Here is a 16,463-nt window from a genome sequence, read left to right on the forward strand (position 1 = left end):
ATAAATACCCCAGCTCCCTGGCCCCATTGGTGCAGTCACTCTGATGCCTGTTCCACCCTGGCTCCCAGATTCCCTGGGGGGATTAAGCTCTAGTTGCCCACAGGAGCGGCTGTCTTCATAACATACCCTTTATGAGCCACCTTCCCTGCCTTGTCTCACTTCGTCACTCTCCCATTGATATTTTCTGCTCTGTCTAAATAAGCTACTTACACATGGATCCTTGCCTCAGGGTCTGCCTCAGGGGAATCCAGAGACAGCATGAATTAATGCATGAAAGATGGAGGTTCAGATCCTCACTCTACCACGTAGGCACTGAGCAACCTTAGGCGATCCCACCCCTCGCTGAGCTTTGGCCTGTTTTGGTCAGTAGCACATGCATTACAGCAATGCCCACCTCCTGGGGTTTCCAAGTGAAAGAAGCCAGAACCAAGGGCAGTAACAGCAGCATGAAGGCGCCCGATTCCCGTTCTGCTGTATTCCTTACCCCCTGTGATGGGGAGGGAGGAGCTGCAGATGCTCTGCCTCCTGCCCTGGCACCGAGGGGTTTTCCCAGCATGTGCCAGGTCAGTCCTGGGCAGCTTCCCATCAGCCTTTCTGAGATCCTGTCTGTGGAGAGAAAACATCAGAAGGCTGGGGTGCTAATGAGGCCCAGAGTTATCCTCAGGTTAATGTTCTTTGACTTTGAACATCACAATTCCCACTTAGGCCTCCTGTTACTCCTCCTGCTGACAGAAATGTGAAGGGAAATCAATTACAGTCCCCTAGCCCACATCTAAGGGTCAGCCATCAGTCTCTTCCTTTGTCAGGCAGCCACAGTGACCCATTTTAGGCCCCCACTCAGCAAAGGAATGAGACTCACCCGCTGGATTTGGGGATGTGGTTTCTTGACCCCTCGCAGCTGCCCAGAGCACTAGAAGTTCTTGTAGAGCTGGAGAAACTTGCCAGAATAAGTCAGAACCCCTTGAACTCATCGTTCCCCCTTAACAAAAGCCACCTCCTCCCTCCTGAAAGGCACCATTGTCACCGAAACAAGCCCCCTTTGTCCTCCACCGCAGCTGGAGCCTGGGCCTCCCATCTCCTGGGGGCCGATAAAACCCCAGATCAGCCAATCCTCCCTCCCTGGCTCTGTCAAGTAGCAGGCACGTTCCTGGTGGCGGGGAGTCCGTCGAGATGTTCTCAAATGCAGGGCGATGCCCCTTTGAGATAAAAGGGACAAGTCAGCCAGTGTCAGGCCCGCGGAGGTTGCTTATTGCAGATGGGACTTGCTGCTGCTGCCCTAAACAAGGACCACAGACTCAGTGCCTACAGGGGCCAGGCAGAGGCAGAAGAGGGAAGCGAGGTGGATGTGAAGCAGTAGGGAGTGGTGGGGACCGTGGAGCCCTGGGGAATGGCGGGCTTCAGGGGCTGCACACTCTTGGCTCCAGGAAACGGCCACCAGGGCTCCTGAGCTGCCATGTTTTCTGAGTCTGCAGAGGAGTCGGAAATCTGGCTGGAGAAATCTCCCCACTCCACCACCACCTATTTTTGAGACAGTCTCACTCCATCACCCAGGCTGGAGTGCAGCGGTGCGATCTTGGCTTCCTGCAACCTCCCCCTTCCGGGTTCAAGTGATTCCCCTGCCTCAGCCTCTCCAGTAGTTGGAATTACAGGCCCGCCACCATGCCCAGCTAAATTTTGTATTTTTTTTTTTCTTTTAGTAGAGATGGGGTTTCACTACATTGGCCAGGCTAGTCTTGAACTCCTGACCTCAAATGATCCACCCACCTCGGCCTCCCAAAGTGCTGGGATTACAGGTGTGAGCCACTGCACCTGGCCCTCATATTTTTCCTTTTTTCTTAGAGACAAGGTCTCACTGTGTTGCCCAGGCTAGAGTGCAGTGATACCAAACTCCTGGGCTCAAACGATCCTCCCACTTCAGCCTCCCGAGTAGCCAGAACTAGAGGCAAACACTGCCATACCCTGCTAATTTTTAAAATTTGTTTGTAGAGACAAGGTCTCTCTATATTACTTAGGCGGGTCTCTAACTCCTGTCCTCAAACGATCCTCCTGCCTCAGCCTCCCAGATCACTGGGATTAAAGGTATGAGCCACTGCACCTCTCTGAATCTCCCCATTTTTAAATGTCGGCAATGAATTTGTGTTTTGTTTTGTTTTGTTTTTAACATTGCATGAACCAAACAAATACCCCTGCAAGCCAGATCCAGCTTACAGTCTGTTCTCTGTTTGTTTGTTTTTTGGGTTTTTTTTTGGAGATGGAGTTTGGAGTTTAGTGACATGATCTCAGCTCACTGCAACATCCACCTCACGAGTTCAAGCTATTCTCCTGCCTCAGCCTCCTGAGTAGCTGGAATTACAGTCATGCCCCACCATGCCCAACTAATTTTTGTATTACTAGTAGAGACAGGGTTTTGCCAAGTTGGCCAGGCTGGTCTCGAACTCCTGACCTCAGGTGATCCATCTGCTTGCCAAAGTGCTGGGATTAGAGATGTGAGCCATTGCGCCCGGCCTACAGTCTCCTCCCTAAAGCTTTAATGAAAGGGCAGATGTTAGGAGGCACACTCCATTTATGCATTCACTTAGTCATTTATTTATTACACAAAGAGTTGTTTTTTCTTTTTTTTTTTGGCATCTTCCATGTGCCAAGAAACTGTGCTAAAAGCCTAGGGTTCTGGAATAACTAGACACGACCCCTTCCCTTGAGCTCACGGCTGAATGGGGGCATGACATGAACGTGAAAAGAGATGATCATGGGACCCCGAGGTAGGCACCAAGCTCGGGGACTGCAAGGAGCCAAGGGCACTTGGATTTGCTGAATTCCCCAGATTGAGAAGGTTAGGAAGAGAACTGCGAGAATTGCAAGCAAGCAGAGGCCCACCCTGTGCCAAGGCACCGGGTCGAGCCAGCGTGGACATGTTTGGGAGCAGCTATGAGTTTTATCCCAATGGAGAGTGAATAGGTATTGCAGAAAGCCAAGAAAAGGCGGCTGGGGCTGAGAAAAGTCCCCCAGTTTGGCTTTTTCCATCTGCACCCAAAGCACTCATGACATGCAATTTTGTCGGTGTGAAGGAGAGTGACAGCAAGGCGTCCCTGTTCACCTGCCCCTGGGGCCTCTGTCGGGGAGTCTGCAAACTGAAGCCTCCAAGCTTGGAAACCCTGAAAGGAACAGAATAAATCCCAGGGCTCAGTGCCCTGGCCCTGGCCCAGCCAACGCCTGAGACAGTGGCTTTCTTTCTTTTGTATTTAAAAATTTTTTAAATTCGGCAGGGTTTTACAAAAGAAAATCAAAGGCTCTGTTTGCCAGGTTAATCAAATAGCGTCCTGTCCTTCTCTCTAGCGTCTTTCCCCTCCCCCAGAGCTCTCCTCAAAGCCGATTAAGTTGATTAAAATAAAGCCCGCTGCATTTTAAATTCCGTCTGGTTGGCAGATCAGAGGGGTCCGTGTGGCAGCTTTGTGCAGGGGGTGGGACAGGGTCAGTAGCCTGCTGTGAAGTGCCGTCCAGACGGGGTGATCAGAGTCTCCAGCCTGGGTGATGGCAATGGGGTGGCCTGGCTGCCTGCCCTGAGCCCTCACCAGGCCTCTCCTGGTTTTTGTGAGCCAAAGAGCCACTGCCATTTTACTTTGGGGAGAGGCAGAAATGTGCCCAATGATTTCCCTCTCTTGCTGGCCTTCTAGGACAAGAAAGACTCCTCCCCGTGGACCTGCCCCTTCCGCCCGCCTCTCCAGCTGTTTTTTGTTATTCGAAACACAAGACAGCTGGGGGACTTCAGTCTGGCCAAGATCAAGGTTCGGAATTACTGGACTGCTGATGGCGTAAGTAACAGGCGCTGGTTCCCCACTGGGCACTGGGTTGATGGAAACGCTTAGCAGTTTGCCAATAGCCTGATTCCTAAAGTTGCAAAATGGATACATGGAGGCCCTGCTGGCCTTGCGTGTGCAGCAGGAGCCTGCTGGCAGGTTCACACTGCATTCTCATAGCCCCCAGGGACAGAGCTTCCGGCCGCTGGCGTTGGGAGGTGGTATCAGGCCACCCTTGGGGGAACTGGAAAAATACAAGCTGAGACTCAGTTTTACAGATAAGGAAACAGAGACACAGAGAGATTATGTAACTTGCCCCAAGTCACATAGCCAGTCAGTGTCAGAGTGAGAATGTGAACGCCTGCATTCGGACTCCAGGCCCTTTCTCTTAGCCTTCACTTCTCAAATGTTAACTTGCACTGACTCATCCGTGGGATCTTGCTAAAATGCAGGTTCTAATTCAGCAGGTCTGGGGCAGGGCCTGAGATTCTGCAGGTCCAGCCAGCTCCCAGGCATCCCAGTCTTCCTGTTCTGTGGACCTCACTGTGAGTAGCCAGGCCCTTAACCTCTGGCTATTGTGCCCCTCTGGTTCTATTTTTTATTTTTTTAAAGACTAGTCAAGTACAGTAATGAGAAGGGGCGATAGAATGGAAAAAGGAGTTAGTTCTGTAACTGACTGTGATCAATTGAGATAACTTGCTACCTTTGGACCTACCACCTCCGGTTGCAGGATCCACACCCTCCTTTCTAACCTCACACTATCTACCCTCATGCTGCTGCCTGTGCCCACACCCTTTCCTTCCTTCTCTGGGCTGTTTTTCATGCACTCATAGTTCCATCAGGGAACTGAATAGTGAGGAAGGACAGGAATTCACTTGGCCTATCTGCCCCTCTTATGGTAGACATAGGGGCAAGAGTTGTACTTTCCTTTCAAATCTGTAAGGGAAGCATTTGTTCAAGTGAGATTATAAATAGGAACGGAGCGTCACCTTCAGTCTTGCTAGAGACGTTAGGGAGTGGTGAGGACTATGGCAGACTGGCAAGCCCATGCCCTAGGAAAAGGGAAGGGTACTTTTCAGCTTCAACTAAGGGTTGCTTTGTAGAATACCAGCCAGTTCTGCCAGATCTTCCCAACATGCCCAGAGAGCTGGATATCTGAGTTTTGACATGAGCCTTCCTTATTTGTAAATGTCAGTAGCTAATTTAAGTTCTTTTTAAACCACCATGCAATTCAAACAAAACTCTTCTTTTTGAGCTAGCCTGCCCCAGACTGTGCGTAGTGTGGAGAAAGGAGCCCGCCTCAGGCTGGGAGAGATCAGGGAAGGTTCTTGAAGGAACACACACCTGAGCTGTGATGGCAAAGGACAATGGCAGTCAGCCGAGGCAGGAAAGGAGAAAGTGTATCCTGGATGGAGGGCCCTGCATGTTCACAGGCATGGAGGTGTGAAAGAACATAGCCTCCTAATCGCTCTCACTGGCCCTAGGCCCAACCCAGTCTGTCTCCAGCAGCCACCAGGGAGATCCAGTCACACATCATTGCTGCTTCAAACCCTCAGAGCCTCCCCTTGGCCCAGAGGATCAAGGTCAACCCCCTGAGTGTGACATCAGAGCCTCCTAATCCCCTCACGCTGGGCCCTGCCTCTCTCCTGTCAGAATGCAGGCTGCCCTGGCTTTCCACCCCCTGACCATGGCAGTGATACCTTTATCCCTGCCCCTCACACCCCCTTCTCACTCAACTCAGAATGCCCGCCTCTGCCTCATATTCCTGGAAACCCAGACGTCACTTTCTCCAGGAAACCGACCCTGCCCCCTGCCCCCTGCCCCTTGCACTTCTCTGGGACCTCATGAACATGTTCCACCATCTCCTGACCGGAATTTGTGGCTACTTTCCCAGGCCACCATGGACCCCTTAAGAGACATCTCCACCCCAAGTCATCTCCACTCCTGCCCTAGTGAAAGGAGAAATACGTGGTTGATGAATGAATGAATGAATGAATGAATGAATGAGCTCATGTTCCTAATAATCCATAAGCAGCTGTGTTATCCTTACTGATATCCAGATGAGAGGATAGGAGAGTCTAGGTGGCTTGCACAAGACCACATGGCAGGTTGGAGGCAGAGCTGGGAACCTAGTCCCAGAGAGGCAGTCCTCCCCTCTTCCCTCCCTCCTTCCCTCCTTCCCTCCTTCCGATCCTCCCTTCCTGAGCTGCTTCTTGCTAGTTCTGCCGCCCACCAGCTGTCCATCCACCTAGTGATCACGTCCCGAGCACCTGTCAGTCGTGAGGCACCGCGAGTCAGGAAACTAACAGGACAGGCAGCCCCGGCCAGCTGTGTGTACACACAGTGCTGCCCAGAGCTTTCTCTCATTTCTGATCTTTGAGGTTATTTGTTTGCTTGTTTGTTTTTAAACAAACACCTGAAGTTTAAACTTGAAAAAAAGAAGGCCAAGTCATTGGGAACTTGTGGAAATTTCTCTGGGCGTGTCAGACCCGCCTTCTCCACTTGCCAGCCCTGGCCTCTTGTGTGCTCAGAGGCTGGCCCTCAGACCCCGGAATGCAGCCGCAGCCCACATAGTCACGGCACACTGTGAGCATCTGGGGCCGGGTCCTCTCATTCCAAGTCCCACTCAGTGCTTCCTGGCTGGTGGCCATGAGCACCCTCTTCTAGAATGGGCAATGGAACAATGCCAGCTGCCCGGGCCTGTGCCCTGCAGCTCGGCCCTGTCACTGAATATATATCTCAGGGCAAGGAAAGCAGATTTTATGTGCAGGATTACAACAAAGATAAGCCTCATCCCTTTTGGCCAGGGCCTGCCTTTGTTCTTTAACCTATGCTCAGCCTTCCTTGTGCTTCTAGAATTGTCTAAAATGGCATAGGGTCTTAAGAGTCCCTCAGGAGCTTGGGGTGTCGTCACGGGTGCGTGGGGGAGCTGTTGGCTGCAGGGATTTGAGAGCCGAGGTCTTTCCGCAGCCAGGCTGGAGTGTGGAGGACTGCGGCTCCTGCCGGGCACCGCTTATGTAACACACACCCATCTGTTGCCAGAATTTACCAGGAGCAGAAAAGCGCAAACAAATGCAGCTGCAGGTTGGTTTGATTTAATATTCTCCAGAGGATGCTATTACTGTGTGTTTTAGAGGAGATAAAATGAGAGTTTATAGGAAATATAGCTTGGCCTGGTAGATGTGGCTTGTTAATACAGTGTTTTGTGTATGGGAATCTGAAGAAGAAAAGTTAAATGTGGGCAGCTAATCCAACCAGGGCTTATTTAGAACGGAAGAAAGGAAGGGATTAGAAAAAGGGGAGTCTCTTTTATTGGGAAATGTGCTGCCTGTGAAATCCTCACGCTAGCATTTATGGGCTCCTTCCCCCCTCACTTGGTGATGCTGTAAGTGTCAGCTGGGCCAGAGGAGAGGGATGGGAGAGGCGAAGTGAGGACGTGGAGGCTGCACTGCCACCACAACAGTGCACAGAAGGCAGCAAACAGATGCCTCTACTTGTGACAGCTGCCATTTATTCAGTGCCGTAGGTATCAGGCACGTATAGGCACCCTGTGGGCACTCAGTAAATATTCAATGCATGAATGAATAACTGAACAAATGAATCATCTCAATTAACCCCCAGTGATCCTATGAGGCAGGTAGTGGTATTTCCCATCTTATAGACGAAGAAGCCAGAACTTAGGACAGTGACATCCCAGATGGCAAATAGGCTGTGTCTCTCTTGCCAACGCTGATGGGAAACAGCTTGCTGGAGTGCTGTCCTGAGAAAGATCTGGAACCTTCTTTCTGGTTCATCGAGGAAAGGATGCAATGATTGATCAGCCACGTCTGCCGTGGGCTCAGGAGGATGTGCTACTGTGTGTGTCATATCTTTTGGTTTTCCCCAGATTAAGTGACTTGCCCAGCTAGCAGGTGGTAAGAGACAAAGCCGGGGAGGGGAATTTGAGGTCCGCTTTGTCTTTCTCTGATTTTTCACGGCACTGTTTCTCCTGCAGAGTGGCATCTGTTGGGAGGAAGAAACCGATAGTCTCCCTTCTATAGTAGGTAATAACTCATCCAAAAAGTGGGCTTCCAGCAGCTCTCCATGCTCCATCTGTTTGCCTTTATAATAGTCATATTAGTTATGTGTGACAGTACAGATAAGCACACCATCCCCATCATCACCCACAGCGTCACCACGCAAGTGCCGCCTCCAGCCTGGTCACACCAGGAAGTGGGACAGCAGTGAGCATCCAGGCAGGACGGGCACCCAGGGTATATTTCATATACAGAAAGGCACTCATTAAATTGTTTTTGATAGATAAATGCTACATTTTTCCAGGGGCATATTTCTGTGACATGTAATGTGCTCTAGGCCAGGGGTCCCCAGCTCCCGGGCCACAAACCAGTACCAGTCTGAGGCCTGTTAGGAACCAGGCCGCAGAGCAGGAGGTAAGCCCCGGATGAGCCAGCATGACCACCTGGGCTCTGCCTCCTGTCAGATCAGCAGTGGCATGAGATTCTCACAGGCATGGAAACCCTATTGGGAACTGCACATGTGAAGGGTCTATGCTGTACGCTCCTTATGAGAATCTAATGTCTGATGATCTGAAATGGAACAGTTTCATCCCAGTACCATCCCCACCCCTGCCACCATCCATAACAATAACACAGGACAGTGAATGAGGGCCACAGGGAGGAGGAGGCTGGGCTGCTTGGAGCCAGGTGGCCAGAGTCCTTCCCCAAGCTCAGTGATGACCAGGAGCATCCATGGGGCATCTGTGGGAAGGGCATTCCCCGCAGGGCACAGCAGGAGCAAAGGCCCTGCGGCAGGAGTTCAAGGACTGTAGTTTCGCCAAGTGGCTGGAGCATGGGGAACAAGGAGTGTCATGGGAGGTCCCAGAGGGAGGTGGGGACAAGATCCTGTGGGCCAGCAGGTTTGGATCTGATTCGGAGACAGGCAGAATATAGTATGGTCAGAGCCAGCCTATCTAAGACCGTGTGGCCTGGGGCAGGTTACCTCACATCTCTATGCCTCAGCGTTATCTGGAAAATGTCCAGTGAATGCATGTAAAGTGCTCTGAGTCGTTCCTGACCTCCCGCCTTCTGTACAAGGGTCAGTTGTTAGTGTCATCGCCGGAGGCTTGTGAGCAGGGTGACATGATCTGATGGACGATGTTTGTTTGTTTGTTTGTTTGTTTGTTTTTCTAGATAGTCTCTCTCTGTTGCCCAGGCTAGAGCGCAGTGGCGTGATCATGGCTCACTGCAGCCTTGACCTCCTGGGTTCAAGTGTTCCCCCCACCTCAGCCTCCCAAGTAGCTGGGACTCCAGGTGTGCACACCACCACAGCTAGTTTTTTTTTATTTTTTGCAGAGATAGGCAGGTCTCAAACTCTTGGCCTCAAGTCATCCTCCCGCCTCAGCTTCCCAAAGTGCTGGGATTACAGGTGTGAGCCACCGCGCCCGGTCCTGATTGAGGAATTTAAAAGACTACTCTGGTTGATTTGGAGAATGGATCAGGGGGCAGAGGGAGCCCAGAGAGAGGAGGCTCAAGACATAGTCTAGCTAAGAATAGCCTAGCTGAAGATGGTGGTGGCTTGGATGAGGGTGTCAGTGCTCTTGGGGTGCCCTTTGGGTAGACTCAGCTCATCCTATGACTATTTGCATTTTCAGCAATGCCTTTTTCTGGGAAGAAGTTTTCGAATGAATGTAAAAGTGAAGGGATTAGTTCAGTAATGAGGCGTGTATCCATCACCTGCTTCAATAATTATCAACATTCTGCTATTGTTGTTTCACGTATCCCCCTAACATTTGCAAGCAAATTGTAGTTATCACACTATTTCACTCATACATCCTTCAGTATACATCTCTAACAAAAAAAGACATTTGTTTGTTTATTTTTCTGTAACCTTGATGGCACTATCGTGCGTGGCCATAATTAATTATCATGCCCTGATACCCACTTCATGTTTAAACATTCCTCATTCTCTCAAAATTGTTTCTTTTACACTTGGTTTGTTTGGATCTGATACAAACCAAGACCAAACATTGCAATGACTCGGAAGTCAAAGGTGTCACCTTCATTTGGTCACCCGAGTCAGTGTGGCCTGATGGCTCTGCTCCATGGCAGGGTTTGGGCACTGTGGGGTCCAGGAAGTATGCTGGGCATCTTAGCAGGGCAACTGGTGAAAAGGGGACTGACCCCATTGCATGGGAAGCCTCCTGAGCTGTGGACCTCAGGCTTGGTGTAGGCCAGAGAGTGCTTTCGTTGGGTGGGATGCGGTGAGTACAGTCTGTGGGCAGAGTCCTCACTCAGGTAGGTACAGACATGGTAGCCATGAGAGTTCCAAGAGGGTCAGCCTTAAAGCGGGTCCCCAGCCAGCAGGGGAAGGAGAAGTGAACAGAGAATTCAGCCTTTATTTATTTATTTGTTTATTTATTTAGAGACAGAGTCTTGCTTTGTCACCCAGGCTGCAGTGCAGTGGCCCGATCTCAGCTCGCTGCAGACTCCACCCCTTGGGTTCAAGCAGTTCTCCTGCCTCAACCTCCTGAGTAGCTGGGACTACAGGCACGCACCACCATGCCCAGCTAATTCTCATATTTTCAGTAGAGACGGGTTTTGCCATGTTGGCCAGGCTGGTCTCGAACTCCTGACCTCGAGTGACCACTTGCCTCAGCCTCCCAAAATGCTAGGATTTACAGGCATGAACCATTGGGCCCAGCCACATTCAGCCTTTAAAGAGAGCAGCCCCACAAGAACGTAGGGATTCAGAGCCAGGCTCTGCTCCTAGAGAGAATGAAAGTGGACGCAGAGCCAGCATGGAAGCTGAGACCCATGTCCTGTGCTCTGCAGACCAGGTGGGCAGGCTGCAACTGGAAGTAGGCAGATGTCTGGGCAGGGGAGGGCTGCTCACCCAGGTGTAGGTGCTGACTGGCGCAGCAGGAGAAATCACAGATCGCCTGGAGGGTGGAGCTTCCCACCTGCCTCCTGCCAGCCTTGGCCAGGACTGACTCAGTAGCTGAGCCCGTTGATTGGAGTTCTCAGTAGAAGGGCTGTTTTATCAGCCAGGATTCTCTTGGTAGCAAAAGACAGAAAACCCAATTAAAACTGGGTTAAGCACAAAATAGAAGTCTTTGGCTCATGTAAGAGAAGACGCTGGGTGGCTGGCTTTAGGTATGGCGGCATCCAGGATTTCACATGATGTCATCAGGAATCTGCCTCCCTCCATCACTTAGCTCTCTTCCCCTCTGTGCTGGCCTCATCCTCAGGTTCCACGTGGTAGCCCCCAGTGGCATCAGGTTCATGTTTATTTCAGCAGCCCCCACAGAAAGAGACTGTCCTCATGAAAGCTGCAATCTAGCGCTTATTATTGGTCAGACCTGCATTGCTATCTGGGGTGGGCCCACATTATCCACATGAGGTGAAATTAAGAGAAGGCTGGATTTTCAATGGGAAATTGAAGTTCTGCCTCTGAAAGAGGGAAAAATCACCAGGGAAGATAGAAAATCATACCCGACCTAGGTCCTTTTTCTTTTTCTCTAAGAACATAGGAGTCACATGCTGTTGAATTTATTCATCAGCTCGCAAACTTAAACCTTCCTTGACACTTAACCACATATCAAAGCTGCAGGCCTGACCACTGGATCGCTATTTCTGGCCTTTCTTACTGTGAATGCACACTACTCCCACTTGGCACACCCAAACCCTGCCCGTCTATCCACCCACGCCAGGCTTCCTTCTCCACTTCCTTCTTCTGTCTGCGCCAGCTCCTGGCTCACAACTTTGATCCTCTGACTTCCCTTTGCCCCTCACTGTCAGGCATCTCTAAGTCCTACCAGTTCGATTTCCAAAACCAGTCTCCTTCCCAATCCAGCTCATCCCTTCCCTTCTTCCTGTTGCTGTGTGAAGCCTTATTCCCGTGTATCCTCATCCTCCCCTCCACTGCTCATGGGCTCAGCCCCTCCTCTCATCAGCAGAGGTTTGTCAATTGCCCCAAGCCCAGGCGTTGTGCTGGGAATCAGCACTGATACGCTGCCTGCCCCTGCAAGCTCGTGCCCAGGCAGGGGAGGCCCAGGGGCCCTGCAGTGAAGGGGATGAGCCCAGGGCCTCCCAGCTGCAGAATACCTCAGGGGAGCAACCATGACCCACTGCTGTCACATGCCTCCCAGAGCATCCTGGGAAGAAGGCTGGACACAGAGGCTGTGCACCGGTCACCAGATGCAGCTCACAGGTAGACTTCCGCTGGATCACATGTTTTCAAAATTATTTGAATTAATAGCCAACATTTTTAAATTGGGAGGTTTTGCATGAAAATATGAAGTTTTTTGCATTTTTTGAGAAACTAGAAGATCCCGCATTTATACCTGGAAACTTGAGTGGAACTGAGTCACAGCGACACCGTTGTCCTTATACCCCATTGCCTGTCTCATTTGCGGTACTTACCTGGACCCTGAATGTGTTTGCATTGGTGACTTCCGCCACTCCCTGACCCCAAAATCTGACTCTCTGGCTCTTTCATGCTTAGATAGCTTTGACCTCCCACTGGCCCCCATAAAACTCTTCTCTCCCCTCTGCCTTAGCTCCTGCCATCCCCAGAGCCTGGAATACCTGACCCGTCTTGTTACAAACCTGCCTTTCAAAACACTGAGGTTCAGCTTGAGCCTGACATCACAGACAAGCCTCCCCGTACCCCTAGCCTGCCTTAGGCCCCTTCCGGGGGTCTCCAGCCACACCCTTCCTGGCACCAAGTCCCTGCTTCCTGAGGGTGTTCCTTAGGGTCCTGAGTTTCTGACATACAAACAGGCACCCCAGGCCAAATCTGCCCTGTGATGCATTCAGTTTGGTCCTCACGGTGTTTACAGCTTATGAATTGTTTAATGACAACATTTGGAAATTGGCTTTTGATGACCTAGCAATATTCCCTCTCTTTCATCCACTGGCTGGAGCGGAATGCTCCCTGCTTCCTCTGGACTTGAGGGTATGCGTCCTTCAGCTCACAGACCCCCATGGCTGCCACTAGCATTTGAGCATGCGACCCCTTCACCTACAGCTGGTTGTGAGCTCTTCAAGGCGAGGACCTTGGCTTGCTTCCTTTGCATCCCACACAGGCCAGGACCCTCCCCTACCATCCCCGCCCCCCAACACCAAAAGACCCCCACACAGTATGGGCTGCATTGAATAAAATTGCAAGATTTGCATGCCAGGGCCTCAACACAAACTTAGTTGAGTTTTGACCTCAGAGTGCATGGGGCTCCTCCTATGGCTGCTGCCAACCTCTGCCAGAAACAGGGGGATTGCTGCACTGGGCCCTGCAGAGCATTGTCTCTGAGCCATGCCAACCCGAGCAGCCAGCCTCGATGGGTCTATACATTTAGGTGTGGTACATTAGGTACAAGACATGAGGGTAACTCCTGTGTCTTGCATATGTGGCAAGCAGCATTTAAAGCACTTTATATAGATCAGCTCATTTATTCTGCACAACAGTCCTATGAGACAGGTACTGCAGTTACCAGCTCCATTTCACAGATGGGGAAACTGAGGTACAGAAAGGCAGAGCAACTTGCTGACGATCACATGACTACCAGGCATTCTGGTGCCTACTTCACAGCCCTGCTTTTCTTTTTCTTTTCTTTTCTTTTCTTTTTTTTTTTTTGAGACAGAGTCTCACTCTGTTCCCCAGCTGAAGTACAGTGGCATGATCTCGGCTCACTGCAACCTCTGCCTCCTGGGTTCAAGCGATTCTCCTGCTGCAGCATCCTGAGTAGCTGAGATTACACGTGTGTGGCCCTATACCTGGCTAATTTTTTTGTATTTTTAGTAGAGATGGAGTTTCGCCATGTTGGCCAGGCTGGTCTCGAACTCCTGACCTCAGATTATCCGCCCACCTCAGCCTCCCAAAGTGCTGGGATTACAGGCATGAGTTACCGCACACGGCACAGCCCTGCCTTTCTATAGAGCAACCATTGTCACTGGAGAGCCAGGCCCTGCAGGAGGGCAGCCATTACTCCTCATGTTAGCGCCGACCCGGTGTTGCCACACAGCCTAAGTTTTTCAACAGAGGCCAGAAATGCACCTTGTTATGTGAAAGCTCGCAATTTGTAGATATTACTAATAATTCTAAAATTCTTAAATGCTTGGTGAGCTAAACGAGCATGATTTCAGCCAGAGGACCGCCAGTGTGTGAACTAATCGGATCCCATCCACGTTCGTTATCCTGAGTCTGTGATGCCAGGTGGGGCATGGCATGGTCTTCCCAGAGTGTGGCGTATAGTAGGTGTTTGTTAAATGTCTCAGTGTCTTACAATCTTCTTCTGTCCCTTCTAGGAAATTAAATTTCACGTCACAAAGAATGGTTTTCACTGGCCTTCCTCCCAAGGGACATGTAAAAGACCATGAAGGTCACTCCCCAATGAAACCAGAACTCCCTGAAAGTTTATTCCCCAAAGCAAGACCTCAGGACAGATAGGAATAGCCCTTTCCCCTGTCCTTGAAGGTCTTGCCTCCTGGGGAGGACAAGCATGTGTCTGTGGACACTTGGCTAAGCAGTAGGTGCAGAGAACCAGGTTGCAAGCCCCACACTGAAACCTCAGAGGAAGACTCAAGTCAACCAGAGTCGGGGAGGAGGGGAACACAGGGAGGGCCAAGGGCTCCCTGGAGGAGTCAGTCCTTGAGCCAGGTCCTGACGTGTGCGTGGCAGCACTCTGGGAGACAGCACCTCACCGCCCCCATAGCCCTCCATACCTCGATAGACCTACAGTTGGGATAAAAGCAGTGAGTCCGGGAGACAAACCCTAAACCCCTGGCCCAGAACCCCTGACTCCTTCCTGTTCTGGAGCTAGCACTTCCGGGCAAAGAGCTAGGAAGGACAGCAGCCCATGCTTTTGCTCTGCAGGGGTGCCAGTGAGTGTTCCCAGCCAATGACACAACTCCCAGAGTGTGGGACTCCTGCAGTGTGGGCTCCCTGGGCTGTGCCTGAAGTCCAGCCAGTGCTCATCTGGGCCAAATTCAGTTGTGTCGCCATGCCAAGGCGCCATTTGCCTTAACGGACCCACCTTGGCATGTAGTATTTGGGCCTAGCCAATGTTTCATTCCAGAGGTTTGTTCTCAGGTTGTATTGGCTGCGCCAAAGGCAGGTGCACCTCTCCAGGGAAAGTGACTTAAGATGCTAAAGCCCACAGCTGTGCTTCGCTGTTGTCACAGTGGAACCGTGCCGTCATGAATCTTTGTTGGGCAGTTGTGTGTCATTGCAAAAGACATACCATTCTACCTGGGGCCAGGGAGGAAAGTGGCCTTGCTGAGTTAATTACTTAGACTGAAATAATATTAATATTGTATTAAAAATGCTTTACAGTTTCAGCACAGTTGATTCTTGCCAACTGTAAAGAAGGAAGAGAAGGACAAAATGTGGGCCAGGAAAGGTGTTCCCATTAACTACACACCAGCCACAGAGTTTCAAAGTATCCTTTTCAAAATCCATGGCAAAGGGGGTTTGAGGCAGCATGAACAAAAGGCATAAAAATAACTCTAGTTAAGGATGGAAAAAAAATATTCACACCAAAGAAACAAGACACACACACACACGCACACACACACACGCGCGCGCACACACGCACACATGCGCACGCGCGCGCGCGCAGAGAGAGAGAGATACAAGGTTCTAAAGGTTAAGACATTCTGGCAGGAAGGAATTTCATCGTGCACTTCCTGGAAGAAGACAGAACCAGGGAGAAAGAGCCTGGGGTTAAAGCTCCGACGACTGGAGGGGGAGGAAGCAGGCTGGTTGATGAGGAGAGGATTTTCCCCCTGGATCCTTTCCTAAAGATGTTCTTTATACAGAGCTGCACTGAGGGGGTGTGGAGGAATCCAGACTCCCAGAATCTTCCATCCTGCATTCTTCCTGGGGCACATGTGGCTCTCATACAGCCGCTAAGCACATCCTTGTGGTATAATGACACTTATGCGGTATATACATAAATATGTAGAAAAATGTCTCGAAGGACTGGAACCCACGCACATACACACGCCCACCACCCAGTGGAGGTGGAGGTGGGGGCTGGGGTGGGGTAGGAGACAGTTCGTCCATAGGGACTTATTTTCTTTTTTTTATTTTATTTTATTTTTGAGACCGAGTTTCCCTCTTTTGCCCAGGCTGGAGTGCAGTGGCACAGTCTCGGCTCACTGCAACCTCCACCGTCTGGTTTCAAGTAATTCTCCTGCCTCAGCCTCTCGAGTAGCTGAGATTACAGGTGCCTGCCACCACGCCTGGCTAATTTTTGTATTTTCAGTACAGACGGGGTTTCACCATGTTGGCCAGGCTGGTCTCGAACTCCGGACCTCATGATCTGCCCACCTCAGCCTCCGAAAGTGTTGGGATTACAGGTGTAAGCCACTGTGCCTGGCCCAGAGGGACTTATTTAAAAAAAAAAAAAAAAAGGCCAGGCGCGGTGGTTCACGCCTGTAATCCCAGCACTTTGGGAGGCCTAGGCAGACAGATCACCTGAGGTCAGGAGTTCGAGACCAGTCTGGCCAACATGGTGAAACCCCATGTCTACTAAAAATACAAAAAATAGCCGGGCATAATGGCGTGCCTGTAATCCCAGCTACTCGGGAGACTGAGGCACGAGAATCGCTTGAACCCGGAAGGCAAAGATTGCAGTAAGCTGAGGTCACACCACTGCACTCCAGCCTGGGC

General features: G+C 50.9%; 1 protein-coding gene across 12 annotated transcripts in view; it reads left to right on the plus strand.

Moving 5' to 3' along the window:
• KATNIP (katanin interacting protein) overlaps nucleotides 1-16,463 on the plus strand; it is a 234,135-nt gene that overhangs the window by 171,251 nt on the left and 46,421 nt on the right. For 11 of the 12 annotated variants that reach the window (XR_012092933.1, XM_007988570.3, XM_007988596.3 and 8 more), the window contains one exon: nucleotides 3,672-3,809. The exons of the other annotated variant lie outside the window; for it this stretch is intronic. Coding sequence is in view for 10 of the 11 variants with exons in the window: in XM_007988570.3 (XP_007986761.3) it covers nucleotides 3,672-3,809 (138 nt within the window). In the remaining variant the exon portion in view is untranslated. The remainder of the gene's footprint in view (nucleotides 1-3,671; nucleotides 3,810-16,463) is intronic. 12 annotated transcript variants of the gene reach the window in all.

Source organism: Chlorocebus sabaeus, chromosome 5 (genome assembly GCF_047675955.1).
Source record: "Chlorocebus sabaeus isolate Y175 chromosome 5, mChlSab1.0.hap1, whole genome shotgun sequence".
NCBI lineage: Eukaryota > Metazoa > Chordata > Mammalia > Primates > Cercopithecidae > Chlorocebus > Chlorocebus sabaeus.